This window comes from Alligator mississippiensis, chromosome 1 (genome assembly GCF_030867095.1).
Source record: "Alligator mississippiensis isolate rAllMis1 chromosome 1, rAllMis1, whole genome shotgun sequence".
In the NCBI taxonomy this organism is placed as follows: domain Eukaryota; kingdom Metazoa; phylum Chordata; order Crocodylia; family Alligatoridae; genus Alligator; species Alligator mississippiensis.
The window spans coordinates 14,080,098-14,096,725 of NC_081824.1; the positions used below are offsets into that span (position 1 = coordinate 14,080,098).

Sequence of the window (16,628 nt, forward strand, 5' to 3'; positions counted from 1 at the left end):
GTGTGTGTGAGGGAGTTACGAGGGAGTATCTCCCCTATGTGTGTGTGTGTGTGTGTGTGTAGGGCTTAGGGGAATTAGCGGGGGATATGATTGGTGTATGTGGGAATGAGGAGGGAATACATGTCTCGTGTGTGTGTGTGAGTGTAGGGGAATGATGAGGGGATATATGTACTGTGTGTGCTTGCACATGTGTGCGCATGTGTAGGGGAGCGATGAAGGAATACATGTCTCCTGTGAGTGTGTGTGTGTGCATGTATGTAGGGGAACGATGAGGGAATATATGTTGTGTGTGCACGTGTGTGCATGTATGTAGGGGAACGATGAAGGAATATGTCTCCTATGTGTGTGTATGTATGTGTGTGTGTGCATGTGTAGGGCAATGATGAAGGAATATGTCGTGTGCACATGTGTACGTGTGCGTAGGGGAACGATGAGGGAATACGTGTCTCCTATGTGTGTGTTATGTGTGTGCATGTGTAGGGCAATGATGAAGGAATATGTTGTGTATGCACGTGTGCACGTGTGTAGGGGAATGATGAAGGAATACGTCTCCTGTGTGTGTGTATGTACGTGTGTGCACATGTGTAGGGGAACGATGAGGGAATACATGTCTTCTCTGTGTGTGCACATGTGACCGCGTGTGTAGGGGAACCATGTAGGAATATGTCTCCTATGTGTGTGTGTGTACGTGTGTGCACGTGTAAGGGCAAGACGAAGGAATATATGTCGTGTGTGTGTGTGTGTGTGTGTGTGTGCGCGCGCGCGGGTAAGAGCACGACGAAGGAATATATGTCGTGTGTGTGTGTGCGTGTGTGTGCGCGCGCGCGCGGGTAAGAGCACGACGAAGGAATATGTGTGTGTGTGTGTGTGTGTGTGTGTGTGCGCGCGCGCGCGGGTAAGAGCACGACGAAGGAATATATGTCGTGTGTGTGTGTGTGTGTGTGTGTGCGCGCGCGCGCACGGGTAAGGGCATGACGAAGGACTAGATGTCCCGTGCCCATGTGCACGTGCGGCAGGAGAACGATGAGGGACTATCTGCCGGGTGTGCGCGCGCACGTGGAACGGCAGGGAACTCTTTCCCGCGCGGGGACATCGCGGCGCATCCCCCCGCCCCCCATCCCCGGGCCGAGGGCGCGCACGGATTCCTCCGGGGGGCGCAGTCAGGAAAGCTGCCCGGCCCGAGCTCTCGCGGGACTTGGGCGAGGGGCGGGGCGGGGCGGGGCCGAGCCGAGCAGTGCCCGCCCGCATGGCGCCGCCGGGCGCGGCCTGAGCCCCCGCCGGAGCCTGCAGCGCGGCTCGCCGAGCCCGGCCGGGCGCAGCATGGGTAAGGCGGGAGCGCGGCGCCGGCTCGTCCTCCACCCCCCCCCCTTCCCCTTCCCGTCCGGGCCCGCGGGGCAAAGAATTGCATGTTTATCATCATCATTATTAATTAATTAATTCATTAATTAATTCTTTCTGTGTCGCAAAAGCTGGAGCCGGTGTTGCCTGGGGGGGTGTTGAGTCTAACAAGGGCCCCCTGGGTGTGTGTAGGGGTCGGGGAGGGGGATCAAAGCACCTCGAAACACTTCAGGACCGAGTTGGCGGTTCAGGGCTGGACGGGACCCCCGCCCGGGGCACCGGGGTTTGTTATGGGGGGGGGGTGTGGAAACCAGCGCGTTGTCGTGTCCCAAATGGACGTAGTCCCCGTTTTGTATTTTGCTTTTCTTTGAGGCGGTGGCGGGGCTGGGGCGTGAAGCCGAGGGGCAGTCGAGGGTGCTGTGGGGGGGGGGGGGGTACGTGCAGGGGTCCCTTCCAGCCCTAACGGTTTGCGAACGCGCAGCGTGTGAATCGCCCGGCACGGAAAGTGTCCGCCAAGCTGGAACGAAGCCTGAAGGACTTCTTGACCGCGTCTCCTCGCTGCCTGGAGGGAGGGTGTTTGTGCCCGAAAGCGTGCAAAGGACCACTGGTTTTCTGACGATTTAGTCGGCGTAATAAAAGATACCGCGTCTCCCCAAAGAGCCGTGTCGAACGGCGTCTGAAGGGTTCAGTTAAAGCTGAAACAACGTGCGATTGCTCCTGACCGTGGCGGTGGGGATAGGGACAGGGACGGGCTGGCGGGGGAAGCCGAGCAGTAAATCCCAGGGAGCAACTCTAGTGAGTAGGATGTGGTTTTTAGGAGGGGAGGCTGGAGATTGGATTTAGGAAGGAAGGGACGAGTACACGGACGTTTTCAGAGATCTTGGCCATTTTTTTTGTTTGTTTCAAAAGCAGTTTATGGTCACATGAAGATATTGACTGATAAAGTACTAACTGGAGGAAGTAGTCTGCTTTGTAAGGGCAGCGGGCTCATTTTACTTTTAAGCCTACGTTCACCGACTTCTCCTGTGATGGTAGCTTTAATATGTGCGTGTACAACGACCAAGAACTTTTGTAGTAAGCAGGTTCAAATCATGCATTTGTAACCGTGGACAGTGATCAGATTTGTTTAACATCTGCATGCTAGCGGTTTTTTGTTTGTTTTTTTTTTTGTGGTGGCGAGGTTTGTCCTGAATGCAGTGACTTAAACGCTGGTCCCTACTCTTGAAGCAGTCCTTGTCTGAAAAAATCCCCCACCCCCATATTAATCCCTCTTTTAACCACCCTTCATCCACAAATCCTCCTGTTGTCTGTCTGCTCACCAATTACCTTTCTGCACGCTCCATTAGCTGCCCTGTTGTCTCATGTATTAACCTGCTAAATAGCATAATCTTTGGGGAGAGGCTATGCCTTGTGTGTTAGCAGTGTAAGTGTACATATTGCTTTTTATGTTAAATGATTAATGTTTCACCAGCAGTATGCACACTCAAGTGAAAGCACACAGTGTGTTTTGGACAGATTTTTTTTCCACATAAGAGGAACTGTGATTTAACCACATGGAATGTAGCTTAAATACGGTTATTGAAATTGCACACTTTGGTTATTCGAGCTGGACTTAATAGTTATATTCCCCGTGACAGCCTAAAAGCGAGTGTCTATTATCTTTTTTTTCCTCCTTTAATCATTGACTAAAACTGTTTCCTAATACCTCTAACCTTTTGTTGCTATTTTGAGAATAGATTTTAAAACATCCTGTATTAGATCCTGTTTTTCTAGTTGCAGAGATGTTATATCCACTGTTGTGAATAACTTCTTCCTGCTGTGTGCGAGTTTCACGAATACTTACCTGCTTTTGAGATGAAGTTGAAATTATGATGACTCTTGCAGGTGGGAACTGGGCTATTGCTCTGATCTATGATGTCAGTTTGTGATGCACATAGTTTGTTTTTATCCATTAACCAAATAGTGGGATACATTTACATATTCCTTATAGTCGTTTAGGATGGATGATTTGGTACGGTTTTGTTGCAAATTACCACTCTTGTGTCCCACTCCAGATTGGCTATATCTTAACTTGCAAATATAGTATTTACCCTTGGCTCAGAGCACAGCGATTTATAACAATGCTGCAGCAGGCTTTTGCATGCATGAGTAAAATATTTAGACTGTTTGCAACAGCTTTATGAACACCTGGCACTTTATTGCAGTAGTTGGAGGCCCCTTTTGTAATAGGGCTTCTAGTTATGCTAGTGTCTGTATGAAGGCATGTGAATGTATGGTCCTTTCCTCACACAACTTTTAGTTGAAGTGTATGGGAATGCAAACCGCAGGGTAGAAGTGTGGGAGGGATTTACTTTGTGTAAGTGCCTGAGTGCTTGCTCTTGCAGGGTGGCATGTGGAAGGCAGAGTGAAATGGCTCCATTTTCAATAAAGGAAGACAGACACTTGGTTTAGCTGCCATTTAGGAGAGGGGCGAGGGTGATGTCTTGTATCGGATCAACTATGTAGTTAGGAGAGAGTAAGAACATGTGTGGCTTGTTCCCACCAGGCATCTGGTGTATGGTAAAGTCCTGCCTTTTTTTTTTTTCCATAATAGTAAATTGTTTGTAGGTCTGTACCCCAAGGTGACACATGCCAGTTTGTGTGCGTGTGTTCCTATATTTTGGGGGATTTGTGTGTAGGGAGAGATGGATTTGAAAGGCCTTGAAGTTTGTGGACAAGAAGTTCAAATTTGCTAAAGTGGAGGATTTGAGTCAAGGTTGATCATGTGGCCCAGAAGATGATCTTAGCAGCTGTATTTTGAATGGATCTGAGTGTATTTTGGAGAGGTGCGTGAATGTGTCATTACTCGGAGCTGGACAGGGTAAGGTTACAAAAGCTAAGATGCAAGTTGATGAGAGCCCCGGAAGAGAGTTCTGGCAGTTTAGACAGAAACAACAGGATGGATCCTGAAAATGTGGCAAGATTTGGGTGCAGCCTATTGTTAAAAGGTAACCATTGGTTTATTGGCCTGAATGACTGGAAGGATGATTGTACTGTATGCAGCGACATGGAACATGCTGTGCTGTTGAATTGCTTGTAGAAGTGAGAGAGATTTGATTAGGCATAGCCATCATAAATCATTCCTTCATTGGTTACATTGCAGTTGCACCGTTCAGATACTAACTACAGTTATAAGTTAAATGGTACTGAAGCTTTAAGGCACTTTTCTTCAGTTCCCTGGAGAGTTTTCTCTCTCATATATCCCTCCTCAAGTGATTTGGCTGTAGTACTGTGTGGTATGCTTTGTTTAGTTTTCCCCCATTTATACCCAGTGTTTAAAATAAGTGTTATATTGCCCATGTATACATAGTAGAATTATTTATTACTTATTACATCTCTCAAAGTGTGTACTGAGTGGAGTTGCACAAAGCACTTCACCCCATAGTTCAAAATGTGCCTGAGGCTGACTTAAAATTAGCATTTGAAAGAATATTTGGGAAATAGTTTGTACTTGCATAATTTGGCTTGTGCTATAGGTGCATTAGAAGAGGTTTAGTGATGTTTGCATGTGGAATCTTAATTTTGTCATGTTGAAACCTGGAATGTTTAAGCCTATTAGTGTGGGAGTTAAAAATAGTGTTTTTGCAATGGCCTGACTCCACTACTGTTATCAATTAGATTTCCATCAGTGATATTAGTGGCAATTCACTTGGATGCAGTGGGTTAAGCCATTGTTAAGAACTTCTGGAAATCTTTCCTTGTGCTTCATTGACAGGTAGAAATGTTAGTCCACAAAGCATAATGGGATGAAAAACATTGTATAAATACAGGGTAATAGTTGATAAGACCAATCTCACCTGCCTCTTTCCTTTCTGTATATGCTTTGTTCACTATATACATTGTAGTTAAACCAGGCCTAATTATATTCTGATTCACAGCATTTAGGACATCTCCATTTCTATTCTGTTTCTCCTCAGTAAGGCTCTTTTGCATTAAGTATTTATTTGGGAACCTTTGTAATCCTTTTATTTGAAACATTGCTTGCTGTTGCTCATTGATGCATTGTTGACAACATAGTTGCTTTCTTGTAACTTTGGGTAGCGTTTGCAAAACTGACATTTAGTGTTTCTAAAACTTACTGCAAACTGAACCCCAGGGCTCCGTCCTCTGGCCCGCACTGTTTAGCATCCTCATCAGCGACTTGGGATGAGTGGGTGGAAACAACGCTTTCCAAGTTTGCTGATGACACTAAGATGTGGGGCGAGGTGGACACACTTGAAGGGAGAGAGAGGTTGCAACTAGATTTAGACAGACTACAAAAGTGGGCAGATGAGAATAGGATGGGGCTCAATGTAGACAAATGCAGGGTGCTGCACCATGGGAGAAGGAATCCACAGCATACATACATACAGGCTGGGGAGTTCCCTTCTTGAAAGCACAGAGGCAGAAAGGGATCTTGGAGTCATTATTGACTCCAAGATGAACATGAGCCTCCAATGCCAGATCGCAGCCAGCAAGGCCAGCCATACCTTGTCATGCATCCAGAGGTGCATCTCGAGTCGGTCCAGAGAGGTGCTACTCCCCCTCTATGCAACTTTGGTCAGGCCTCAGTTGGAGTACTGCGTCTAGTACTGGGCGCCTCAGTTAGAGTACTGCGTCTAGTACTGGGCGCCGCAGTTGGAGTACTGTGTCTAGTACTGGGTGCCGCACTTCAAAGGGATGTGGCCAGCCTGGAGAGAGTTCAGAGGATGGCCCCCTGCTTGGTGAGAGGGCAGCAGGACAGGCCCTACGAGGAGAGACTGAGGGACCTGAACCTGTTTAGCCTCAGCAAGAGGAGGCTGAGGGGTGGCTGCCTACAAGCTCATCAGGGGAGATCAACAGCAAATAGGCAGAGCCCTTTTCTCCCCAGCACCACCTGGGGTGATGAGGAACAGTGGTCATAAGCTGATGGAGAATAGGTTTAGGTTAGAGATCAGAAGGCAATATTTTACAGTTAGGGTGGCCAAAATCTGGAACCAACTTCCCAGGGAGGTGGTCCTTGCCCCTACGTTGGGCAAATTCAAGAGGAGGTTGGATGATCACCTGTCTGGGGTCTTGTGAACCCAGCATTCATTCCTGCCTGTGGCAGGGGGTCAGGCTAGATGATCTGTTCAGGCCCCTCCTTACCCTAGCTACTATGAAACTATGATTTAGATATTAGCTGTTGGGGTAATTTATATTAATATCCTGTACAGAATGTTAGCAATTAAGAATGATTTGTTATGGATGTATTTGATCTGAAGAGCTCCAGCACAAAACCACCATAAAGTTGCTATGAGGTTATTCTTGAGTCCTTTGTCATCTAGGTGGCACTACTGATAGCCAGCCCCAGGGATGCAGTTGATCTCCAAAGGCTAGATTTTTATTCTGATAATATTTATCAAGGTTAAGCTTCAAAACCAGGTTGAATACAATTTTGATTGTAAAAGGGCCCAGGCTTGATCATTTTACTTTTATTATAGGCTCAAGTTTAATTCTGCAAAAACTGTTAGTGTGGATTACTACATTACAGTTACTTCACAGTTAATTAATTCTTCTAACATATCTATAGATTTATTCTTTGTTTCCAATATGCTACTCGTTTACTTATAATAAGTTTCCTCTTCTCATGAATAAGCTGGACAGTTTCAGATGCAGAACAAATTGCCAAATGAAAAAGTAATGGGCCATCTACACTAGGGCCCCCAGTGAGCTGTGTTGGCAGTGGTGGGTAAAAGTTTGCTATGACAGACAGGGCTTATACAGTCAATGGTTGTATTGAAGATGGTTTCTTAGAAAACGGGACATTGGCAGCCAGCATTCATAGTAGTCAATAGCAGATAAATGTTGAGGAGCCAAATTACCATGAGTACGGATAGAGAAAAGCCTATTTGGATTTGGACTGGTAAGGGAAGATGTATATGGGCTGGTCTTGAATGCATTCAAGAATCTGGAAGGGACTAGGATATGACTTTTTGGTACTGTGACGAGGAGAAATGCAGGTATGTCTATTTTCTTCATTTGTGGTGTTTTTTAACAGTGCCTTCGATAATAATACACTTACCCACAACTTGCAAGTTATGTCAGCCTGTCCTATGTGAAAGAAAAATGGTGCAGTGGGATAGGACCAGGGGATTGTGAACCAGGGGTATGATCCTTTAATGGCACTCTTCTGTATATTTAAGCCAGTAAGTCTCTGAAGGGAAAACAGTTGTCAAGGATTGTGTATGTTTAAGTAATGGAATAAGGGAAGTAGATGTGGAGACAGGCCAGTAAACAGGTGTCTGTTTGCTTCTTTATTTTGTCCACTAAAAATATGAACATACTTCAGAGATTCTGGAGTTGTAAATTGCTGAAGCAGTTAACCACACTTGTTATTTGGCAGTGTACTCCTTTTCCAAAGCAAGTATCAACAAAAAAAAATTACAAACTGGGATGGTGTTAACTTGAAGTAAGTCCAGGAATGTGTAGTTGGAAAGGTATTTTAACAAAGAGCACCACTTATTTGGGTGACTGGAAGGTTTTTATCAAGTATGTAATAACGCTTTTCTTTGAAAACTTTGCCTTTACTTTAGATAAAAGTCATCCTTAACGATTTCTCCTTGTTTTTACAATTTACGCATATGATTGTGCTTTGTATATAATCGGTTTCCCCTAAATGGAAAGATCCTTATAAATAAATACGGTAGACTGATATATGACCAGTTTTTAAAAACTTTTTTCCTTTTGCACTTCAGTAATTTCCCAAAAGTACATTATCATCGGTTGATGTAACCATTTAAAATATATAAATTTACAACTAAGTAGTCTTTATACTGATTTGAGGCATCCTTTTGCTACCTGAGGGCACACTGTAAATATACGTAATTAAACGGGATCTGGGTTTTCTGTTCACAATAGAAAAATGTGGTAAAACCAGGAATTTCTCCTTTGAATGAGAAAAATGTGGGTTATACCCCTTGCGGAGCTCCAGCGCTTGGGGAAGCAGGAGGAGGGTGGTCAGCCAGGGAGCGCACGTACACAGGCACATGGCTGCCAGGTAGCCTGTAGAGCAGCTCCCTCAGGTAAGTCTGATGGTGGGGGGAGAGGGGATTGAGGCCCCCCCCAAAGTGGGGGAGGGCGTTGGGCTGGGGTTCCTGCCCAGCCCAGGTGGTATGTGGGGCTTGGGACCCAGGTGTGACTGCAGGACACAGTCTGCACGGCAGTCACGGCTGCTTAGAGCTACAGGGCAGGGGTGGTGGTGTGGTGGTGTGGAGCTGCAGCTGGACCCATGTCCTAGGGAGCGAAGTGGGCAGGGAGAGCTCTGATTTTTTTTCCATGATTTAAAAAAAAAAAAAAAAAAATCCAAAATGAAACGCCAGAATTTGTAGGTATTTAGAAAGAATTTATTTTACTATAGTGATTGAGGCACTGGTAGGCTTCCAGATTGCTTTAAAATTGTAAGTATCAATAAAATGTTGTGTTTGACCTAGATAGATACATAGATAGATATAGTGCTGTTTTGTTTTAATAGCAGATTTGGGTTTTTTTAATTGGAGAATTTGCAGTTTTTCTTTTCTTTTTTTTAGATTGGATAATTTGCAGTTTTTAAGCGGAGAAAACCAGGACCCCTGGTAATTAAATGGCTTAGTATTTTGAGGTTCTTACCAATTTTACGTTTTTGGTATGTGAAAATAGTAAATAATGTAATTAGCTTTCTGTTTGTCACTGTTTGACACAAAACATTAGGCTAACTTTAATTATACACAAACTAGCATGTATAATTTACTTTTAATTAAACAAAACAGTCTTTGATGTTTTGCAGACAAACTTTTTACCAAATCTACGTCATGTTTTGAACAAACAATATACTGAAATTTGGGGCTAAATGAATTCATGGAATGAGCAATTATTTCATCTTAGTCTGGAAATTTTCAAATATCCTGAAGTGTAAGTCATTGAAAATTAAGTTCCTATATGCCTCTCTTTAATAATATAGGCAGTTTCTTAAGTTCCTAAGCTAGACTTTCAGTTTTGAAAATGAGTAGAGCTCATCCCCTGCCCTCTTGTCTCTTCTTCATACTGAATATTAAGAGATTTGAAAAGTTAAGGGTTTATAATACTTTGTATTATAAGTTTTTTGTTTTTTTTTTAAAGTCTAAGTGAAATAAAATGGGCAATTTTTTTTTTGAGGAGGAAGGAAATATATATATATATATATATATATATATATATATATATATATATATATATATATTAAATAAGGACTGCAAACATAGATGATTTTTAAAAAACAAAACAGGTAAGCATATTATGTGAAATTCACCCCCTCCCACAAATTTCAAGATTTTACTTTTAATTAAAACATATTTTGACCAAAGAATAAAAACATTGAAAACCTTAAAATACCTTTGTGTCTTTCATTCCACCTCCCACCCACCTTTCCCCTTCTTTGCCATTGAAAAAGTAGCAAAACAAAAATTGAAATGCATTGTGTGATGTTTTGTATAAATTTCCTGTCCACACCCCATCTGCTTTCTAGAACTGTTGCTTATTATATTAAATAGAGCCATAGCATTAGCTTTATTTCTTCTCAGTAACACTCCACCCAGTAGCCAGAATGTCTACTTTCTCTAATATCAACAAATATTTTTGGTTTAGATTGCATTTTATCACTCTGGCCACACAAAAATGGCTTTCTTTAAATACACACTCTCTCACTATGGAATTCTCTGTTTTGGCTGTTTGAAAGACGAAAAATAAGCACATGTCATCAAAGGTCGTCAAAAGGATTTTGAAACCTTTTGGTCAGGTGTTTTTGAGGTTTTTTTCCCTGAATGACCTGACTTTTCAGTACTTCTAGGTTCTGAGGCTTTTCAGTATTCAGATGGTAAGAGTACTCAAAATACTTCCAGATCTGTTCAAATGAGACCAAATGACTTCTTTTTGTGGTTAACTGAGGTACACTACAAATAATGAATCATAACAATATAAATAATACGTGTTGGGTGATTTAGGGTATTAAATATTTTCTGAATGAAATTAACTGACTGCTTGAATTACCAACTCAAGATTTTGGGTTAAGCTTCCTTTTAATGGAAAGCTTCTTTGAAATTTTGATCAAACTTCCTTTGGGATCTGGAGAGGTAGTGCAGGGATGTGCCTGTGTATCCACCAAAGAACTGGAACTTATCTCTTAAATATGGGTCCTTTGACTTTACATTTGGTATTGCATTTGTAAGCAAGTGAATGCTTGATTTCTTAAATTTAGGTAAATTTAGTTCATCTAAGCATTATGCTTAAAAATTATGAAAAATAATTTAACTTGATGTGATCTTCTTAACTGTGAAGTTTCTCCTTTCTCCTCAGCTCGCCAATGGTTGACTGGCTTTTGTGGCTCTATCTAAATTAAGGGTGCTCAACCCCTAGTCCATGGGCCAGATCCAGCTTGGCAGATCCAGATTTTATCTGGCCCATGAGACCCCCACAGGGGTCTGGAAATTTGGTAGTGGGGGAGTGGTGGCACTGCTCCTCTGCTGCCAAATTTCCAGACCCACAAGAAGCCCTGGGCCCCATGTGCAGAGTCAGGTGTCTGATCCTAGTGTGCAGGGCTGGGTGGGTGCTGTTCCATGCCCCAGGACCCAATCCTGGCATGCGGGAGCAGTGCCAGGCCCCTGCATCTCATTTCTAGTGCCTTTGGGTGGGAGGGAGTGGTGCCAGGCCCATGGGTCCCAATCCTGGCATGTGGGACTCAGTCTAGCCCATGTGCTTCTCGTTTATCCTAGGGACCAAAAGCTTGAGCATCACTGATCTAAACGATAACTTAATTTTTAGTACAGCAATAATTTAATTGATTTTTTCCATAGAGAGGCTGACCCAACTGTTCAGCAGGTGCCCAGAGTGTGCTTACTAAAACAGGGAAATGTTGACATGTTTTGAGTCTCTTTTTGCAACTATATCTGAAACCTGTGACTGAACTTCAAAGAACTAAAATCTTGCTTTAACAGTTAGGGTCTTATTAGGAACACATCAGTGTACTGCAAACCACATCAAAGTTTTGTTCTGCCTGCACTGTTTACAATAAGTCAGCACACTTTTTTTGTAAAAGTTTCTGAAAGGATGTTTTTGCAGGTTGCAAATCAAACCATGCAGTGTAATTTCTGAAGAAAGGAGGATTCCCCAGCTACATGGGTTAAGGAAGATAACAAGCTGCTGTGATTTCATAAGGTTTGAAATGCAGGAAGAGGGTAGTGGTCTGACTTTTTTTTTCCTAAACACATTTTAAACAGAGTGCATAGAGAGCCTCTCATGCCTAACATCAGTTGAATGTATCGTCTGTGAGATTTTATGCTTCTGGTTGCTGGCTTCTCTAGGGTTAGATTTTCAATTTTTTGAGGGTCTCTTTGTTCAGGTAGTCTTGTAAGGCTTGTCTTCCTGGTTCCCTTTTTGTTCAGCAGTGTGCATGCCTTCTGAAACGAGATCCTCTTATAGGTCGCCTCTGTGCCACATCAAAGAGTGTTTCTACATTACTTTTGCCTTTGGGGCAGTTCTGCTTTGCTGTATCATTCAGATCTGCCTTTCTGAAGTGGGGTGTCACTAGGCTTGGTTCCTTACCTCTCCAAGTTTGATTGGCTTATTTTGTTTTGGTTCATTTAGATGCCTAATCTACTTAAACTAGACAGTTATAAGACTGTTTTAAGCTGAAGAGTTACCCATGCTGTCTTTTGCAACAATTTTAGTAAAGGTTTCAAGTAAGATACAGATTTCTAAGAATGAAAGTATGATTAACCACGAACCATTGGAATGAGCCACCAAGCAGAGGCTGTGGTTTCTATATCTTTTGATATCTTAATCAAGAATGACTGCCTTTTGGGAAATCTTGTTTTAGTTGAATCTGATCTGATGATCCCCTTTGGCTGAAGTTTTATGAATATGTGAATCACTACATCAGGTTTTTCTATTAATTAACTAAAGAAATAGAAAAAAACCCTGATTTGGCTGATTTGCCCAGTAGGGGTACATTTATACTGATATAAAGATGTTTTTGTCCTGTTGCCAAAACTGCCTCCATATCAAATGATTGCATAGATCTAATTAAATAATTTATTTTATATTAAATTTTAGATTAAAGCAATCAAGAGTGCTAAGCTATATCTGGTTAATAAATATTCAATTTTAAACTGATGCACTTGTCCTAGATAAACAAGGCTATAGTGAGCACAGTGCCTTCTACACGTTATTGTTCTTAACAGTAGCCCTGTCTCTCTCCTAGTAATTAATAGATGTTTATTGTTATTTTTAACTACAAACTTAATGCAGCAGAGCTAACTTATTTAAATCATTCTAATGTCTTATAATATTTCATTAGGGCGAAGTTCAGAGAGGCCTTTGTTAAGGTCTAATTTAATTGCAGTGAAAAGATGAGAGAATACCAAGGCAGATTAGATTTACAACTATGCTCCAACCTTTGAAATTTTGTTTTTGCATGGATTTCCAGTGAACTTTGAGACGTATGGGGGTATATATCCTAATCTTTAACTGTGGATTCTAGAAAATGGCAGGCTTCTTTTTTTTAATGGTTTGTGCTTCAAATACAAAATAAAAAAAATATTGTCTTGATTCTTACAAAACTGCCTAGCATTGGGGAGAAAGGAATCAAAAGGGTTAGATCCAAAAAAAAAAAAAAGACTTATAAGGACCTATTCAGAGTTGAGGTGCCTATATTCAAAACTTATCCACAAAAACTGCTCAGCTTTTGCTGAGCCTTGAAGATGCACACAAACTCCCTTCATCCCTCCCTGTTTGCCTGTAAGGTTTCACAGGTAACAAGTTGGTTACACATACAGCTTTCCCAATCTGAGTAGCTTGGCTCTTAATTTTCACCTTAGCCTGATCAGCACCCGCAAATTCAGTGCTTCCTCTTGTGATGTGCAGAAAAGATTGCAAGTTTTTTGTTGGCTGCAAGAGCATGAGCTAATGTATGAGTATAGACCGTACAAAGCCTGACTGGAACCTAGTGGACAGGACACTCAGCTGTGAAATGGGAAGTCCTGGATTCCAGTTCCTGCTTGCAGAAACATTTCTGTATTTTGCATTTGCCAATCATTGGATAAAATACAGATGTTCAAATTGTTGCTCAGATATTGATTTAAGCAGTTTAACATTTTTTCTTGAATTGCTTATTGTTACACTTTCTTAGACAAGTGAATGAACTGATGTTATGGGCAAATGCAAACAAATGTAATTACATTGGCTAACTACTAATAAAGGTTTCCGAAAAGGTCAGTCTTGAGAAATTTGCCATGGTGTATAGGTCTGTTGGTGCAGGTCTTATTCTTCATAAAATACTTGATACAATTCAGTCATCCCATGTCTCCCGATCTAGTTGTAAGTCCCATTACTCATGCAAATCAAACCTCAAATTTACACTGAAAAGCTGAGGTTCTTTTCTTTTGTATAAAAAATATGACTAGATTAAATTTATAATATCTACAAGCCTAGATTGTTCTTACTGATGATGAACGTTGTGGCAGGACACATCCCGGCTATACACAACCTTAAAAATATGGAAATAATACATGTCTGTCTTTCTCACATAATATATATAGCCTGCAGCAGTGTTGATGATTACACTCCAGTGCTCCAAAAGATTTACGTGAGGCATGTCAATGGATACTAGAAATCAGTATATCAGTATACATCTTGGCTCATTATATTTAATCCTGTGTGCAAAAAAAAAAAAAAAAAAAAAAAAAAAAAAAAAAAAAAATTACATAGACTTTCTTTGTCTTTGTATAGATAGATGAACATATCTGTGTGATCCATTTGGTGAGTTTATATTTCTGTAATGCTACTGTGACCTCTAACTTGGAATACCATTGCCATGCTATAACATAGGATTTTAAAAAAAATTCCATTTTCATTCTTCACTCTTTCATTTAGGCAGTCAGAGCATGTGGATTTAATGTACTTGGCACTACAATGTGATAAAGTTTGTTTCATAGACGTTCACAGGTTAACAGAACATAATTCAGACTACATCTATCAAATTAAAGGTACCCATTGTATGAAACTGGTGCCTGGAACACAGTATTACTATCAGAGAGCTGCTTATGGTTTTAGGTTACAAACTATATAAAATGGTTTAAATGCTGTGGTTTGTGAGGTTTTTGGCTATTTTCATGCTGTCATAATTGGTGGTAATTACACGTCCACTTGTACATGTAATAAGTAGAGTTCTATTTAAATGGCGCCAGAATGCGCTGCTCAGCGACTTCTTTAATCTTGCTCTTTTCACTGCACCTTTCCCTTCCTTTGGCCATTGATTGGTGGAGGGGCCTCGGTGACCTCACTGCTTGCTCGTGATTGGTCAGGAGGCAAAAACCATGGTTTTAGATATGCTGTAGTTTTTGCTTCCTGGCTGATGAGTGGCAGGGCCACTGGGGCCCTTTAGCCAATCGGTGGGAGGCAGAAACAGCAGATAGTTGAAACCATTTTTTTTTTTTTTTTTTTTTTGCTTCCCAGATGATCAGCTGAATAAGACCTGGATCAACAGACCTATACACTATGACAAATTTCTCAAGGCTGGCCTTCTGAGAAACATCAGGAGCAAGTGGGAGGGCTGCCGGGGTCCCTCCACCAATCAGTGCTGGGGGTGGGCAGGGGGTGAGAAAAGGAGCTGCTGTGCAGTGCACTTCTGGCATGATTTAGGTAGATCCTTTGTAATAAGCAGGCCAGTAATAAGAATAGCGTGAAAAAGGTCCAATTACAGTATCAGTCGACCTTGGAGTAGTGATTCTCAACTAAGGTGTCATGGCAAGGTGGGGTGCCTCGGGATCCTTGCCGGGGTGCCATACAACATTAGCACTGTTAGATGGACAAACGTGATTCACAAAATTAAACCTAAGAGTTTTCAAATAGGAATCCAGAGTGTTTAAAAATATTTTGACCTGTTGGGGCCTTTCTGAGTTCTTGTAACAAGAATTTTTCTGTTATTAAAAAGAGAGTCTGAATTAAGAGTTGCCATTTTCCAAAGGGTATCTTGAGTCTGAAAAGGTTGAGAAGCACTGCCTTAGAGCAGACCGGCATTGTATGTAACTACTCTAACAAATAACTTAAGAATATTGCTGTGTTTTTAAGATTTTGCATTAAATTGCTGAGAATTGCAGTTTTGCTCATAGATATGCAAACCTCAGAAAGCTGCTTCATTGCAGGTTAGATTATTGAAATGTGTTCCTTGTGACAGTGTCTAGGGGCAGACTGGGGATGGAGTCCCATTTTTTTTAGGCATAGTAAAAGTACAAATTAATAGATGCTTCCTGTCTGGGGAGATTTTTATGATATAAATAAGACTGACAAGGCAGAGGAAAGGGAGGTGATGCACAAGCAGAGAGAACAGTAGGAAAATGCAGTGTCATGCTAATTGCGCACACTTTCTTGTTTTTTGAGAGGTTTTATTTAGCCAGGGGTTAGCTAAATAGAAGTACTTGGGAAGGGAGATGTGTGCAGAGCAGGTGAGGATGAGGAAGGGGGGGTGTGGGAGTGAGGCTGAGTGGAGAGATGTGACTGTACGCAGGCTCACATTTGGTTATTTCAGCCTGCAGGCCTGGGTAGAGCTGCCTGTTCAAAACATCATGTTAGAACATGATTTTGGTGCCATAGATTTTGTGTTTTCCGAATTAGTTGTAGTTCTTCAAACGGTTGTTCCCTTTTGGGTAATGTCCAAAAGCAGAAAAATTGGAAACAAGTCAGGTTTCTGTCTTTTTTTAGCTAGGACATTTAATTAAACCATTTAAAAAAAAATCTTTATGGAGCTGCTGATTCTTTCATTATTTATTTATTCTGGTGGATAAATAAATTCTCTGGGGTTTTGTCGAATCATTGTTATTGACAATAACAATATAAATAGTTGGGGGTAAAATATTGCCATCAGTGCCATCCAGTAGGGAGAGGTGACCTCTTTAAAATTGACAGGTTTATCCAGAATTAAAGTTATGAGGTAAATATGCAAGCTAACTGATGTGTCATAATTGAAGTTCAGTATACTGAACAGTTGTTTCTTGCAATGATTTTAGTGTAAAACTCTTAACCTTCGTTCCACGTTTCTCATATATTTACCTTCAAACAAATAATTATTGACATTGATGACCAAATGGGATGTGCTTAAGACTCGAGAGTACTTGTTTTGCTGGCCTTCCATTAATATATTAGTCACATTTCAGCACCAGATATAAGGAAGAGTAAGTGGATTCATTCTGAAAATTGCCTCAAAGCATTAAATACAATGACAAAATACAAATATTCTTTTAATTTTT

At 41.5% G+C, this 16,628-nt stretch overlaps 1 protein-coding gene across 2 annotated transcripts in view; it reads left to right on the plus strand.

Moving 5' to 3' along the window:
- The first annotated feature begins 1,216 nt into the window (after positions 1 to 1,216).
- Positions 1,217 to 16,628, plus strand: part of CD2AP (CD2 associated protein) — a 123,268-nt gene continuing 107,856 nt past the window's right edge. Inside the window, exon 1 of one of the 2 annotated variants that reach the window (XM_059729022.1) lies at positions 1,217 to 1,324. In XM_059729022.1, the coding sequence (XP_059585005.1) occupies positions 1,321 to 1,324 (4 nt within the window). In that variant the 5' untranslated portion in view covers positions 1,217 to 1,320. The remainder of the gene's footprint in view (positions 1,325 to 16,628) is intronic. The other variant, XM_059729019.1, reaches the window with a different exon arrangement.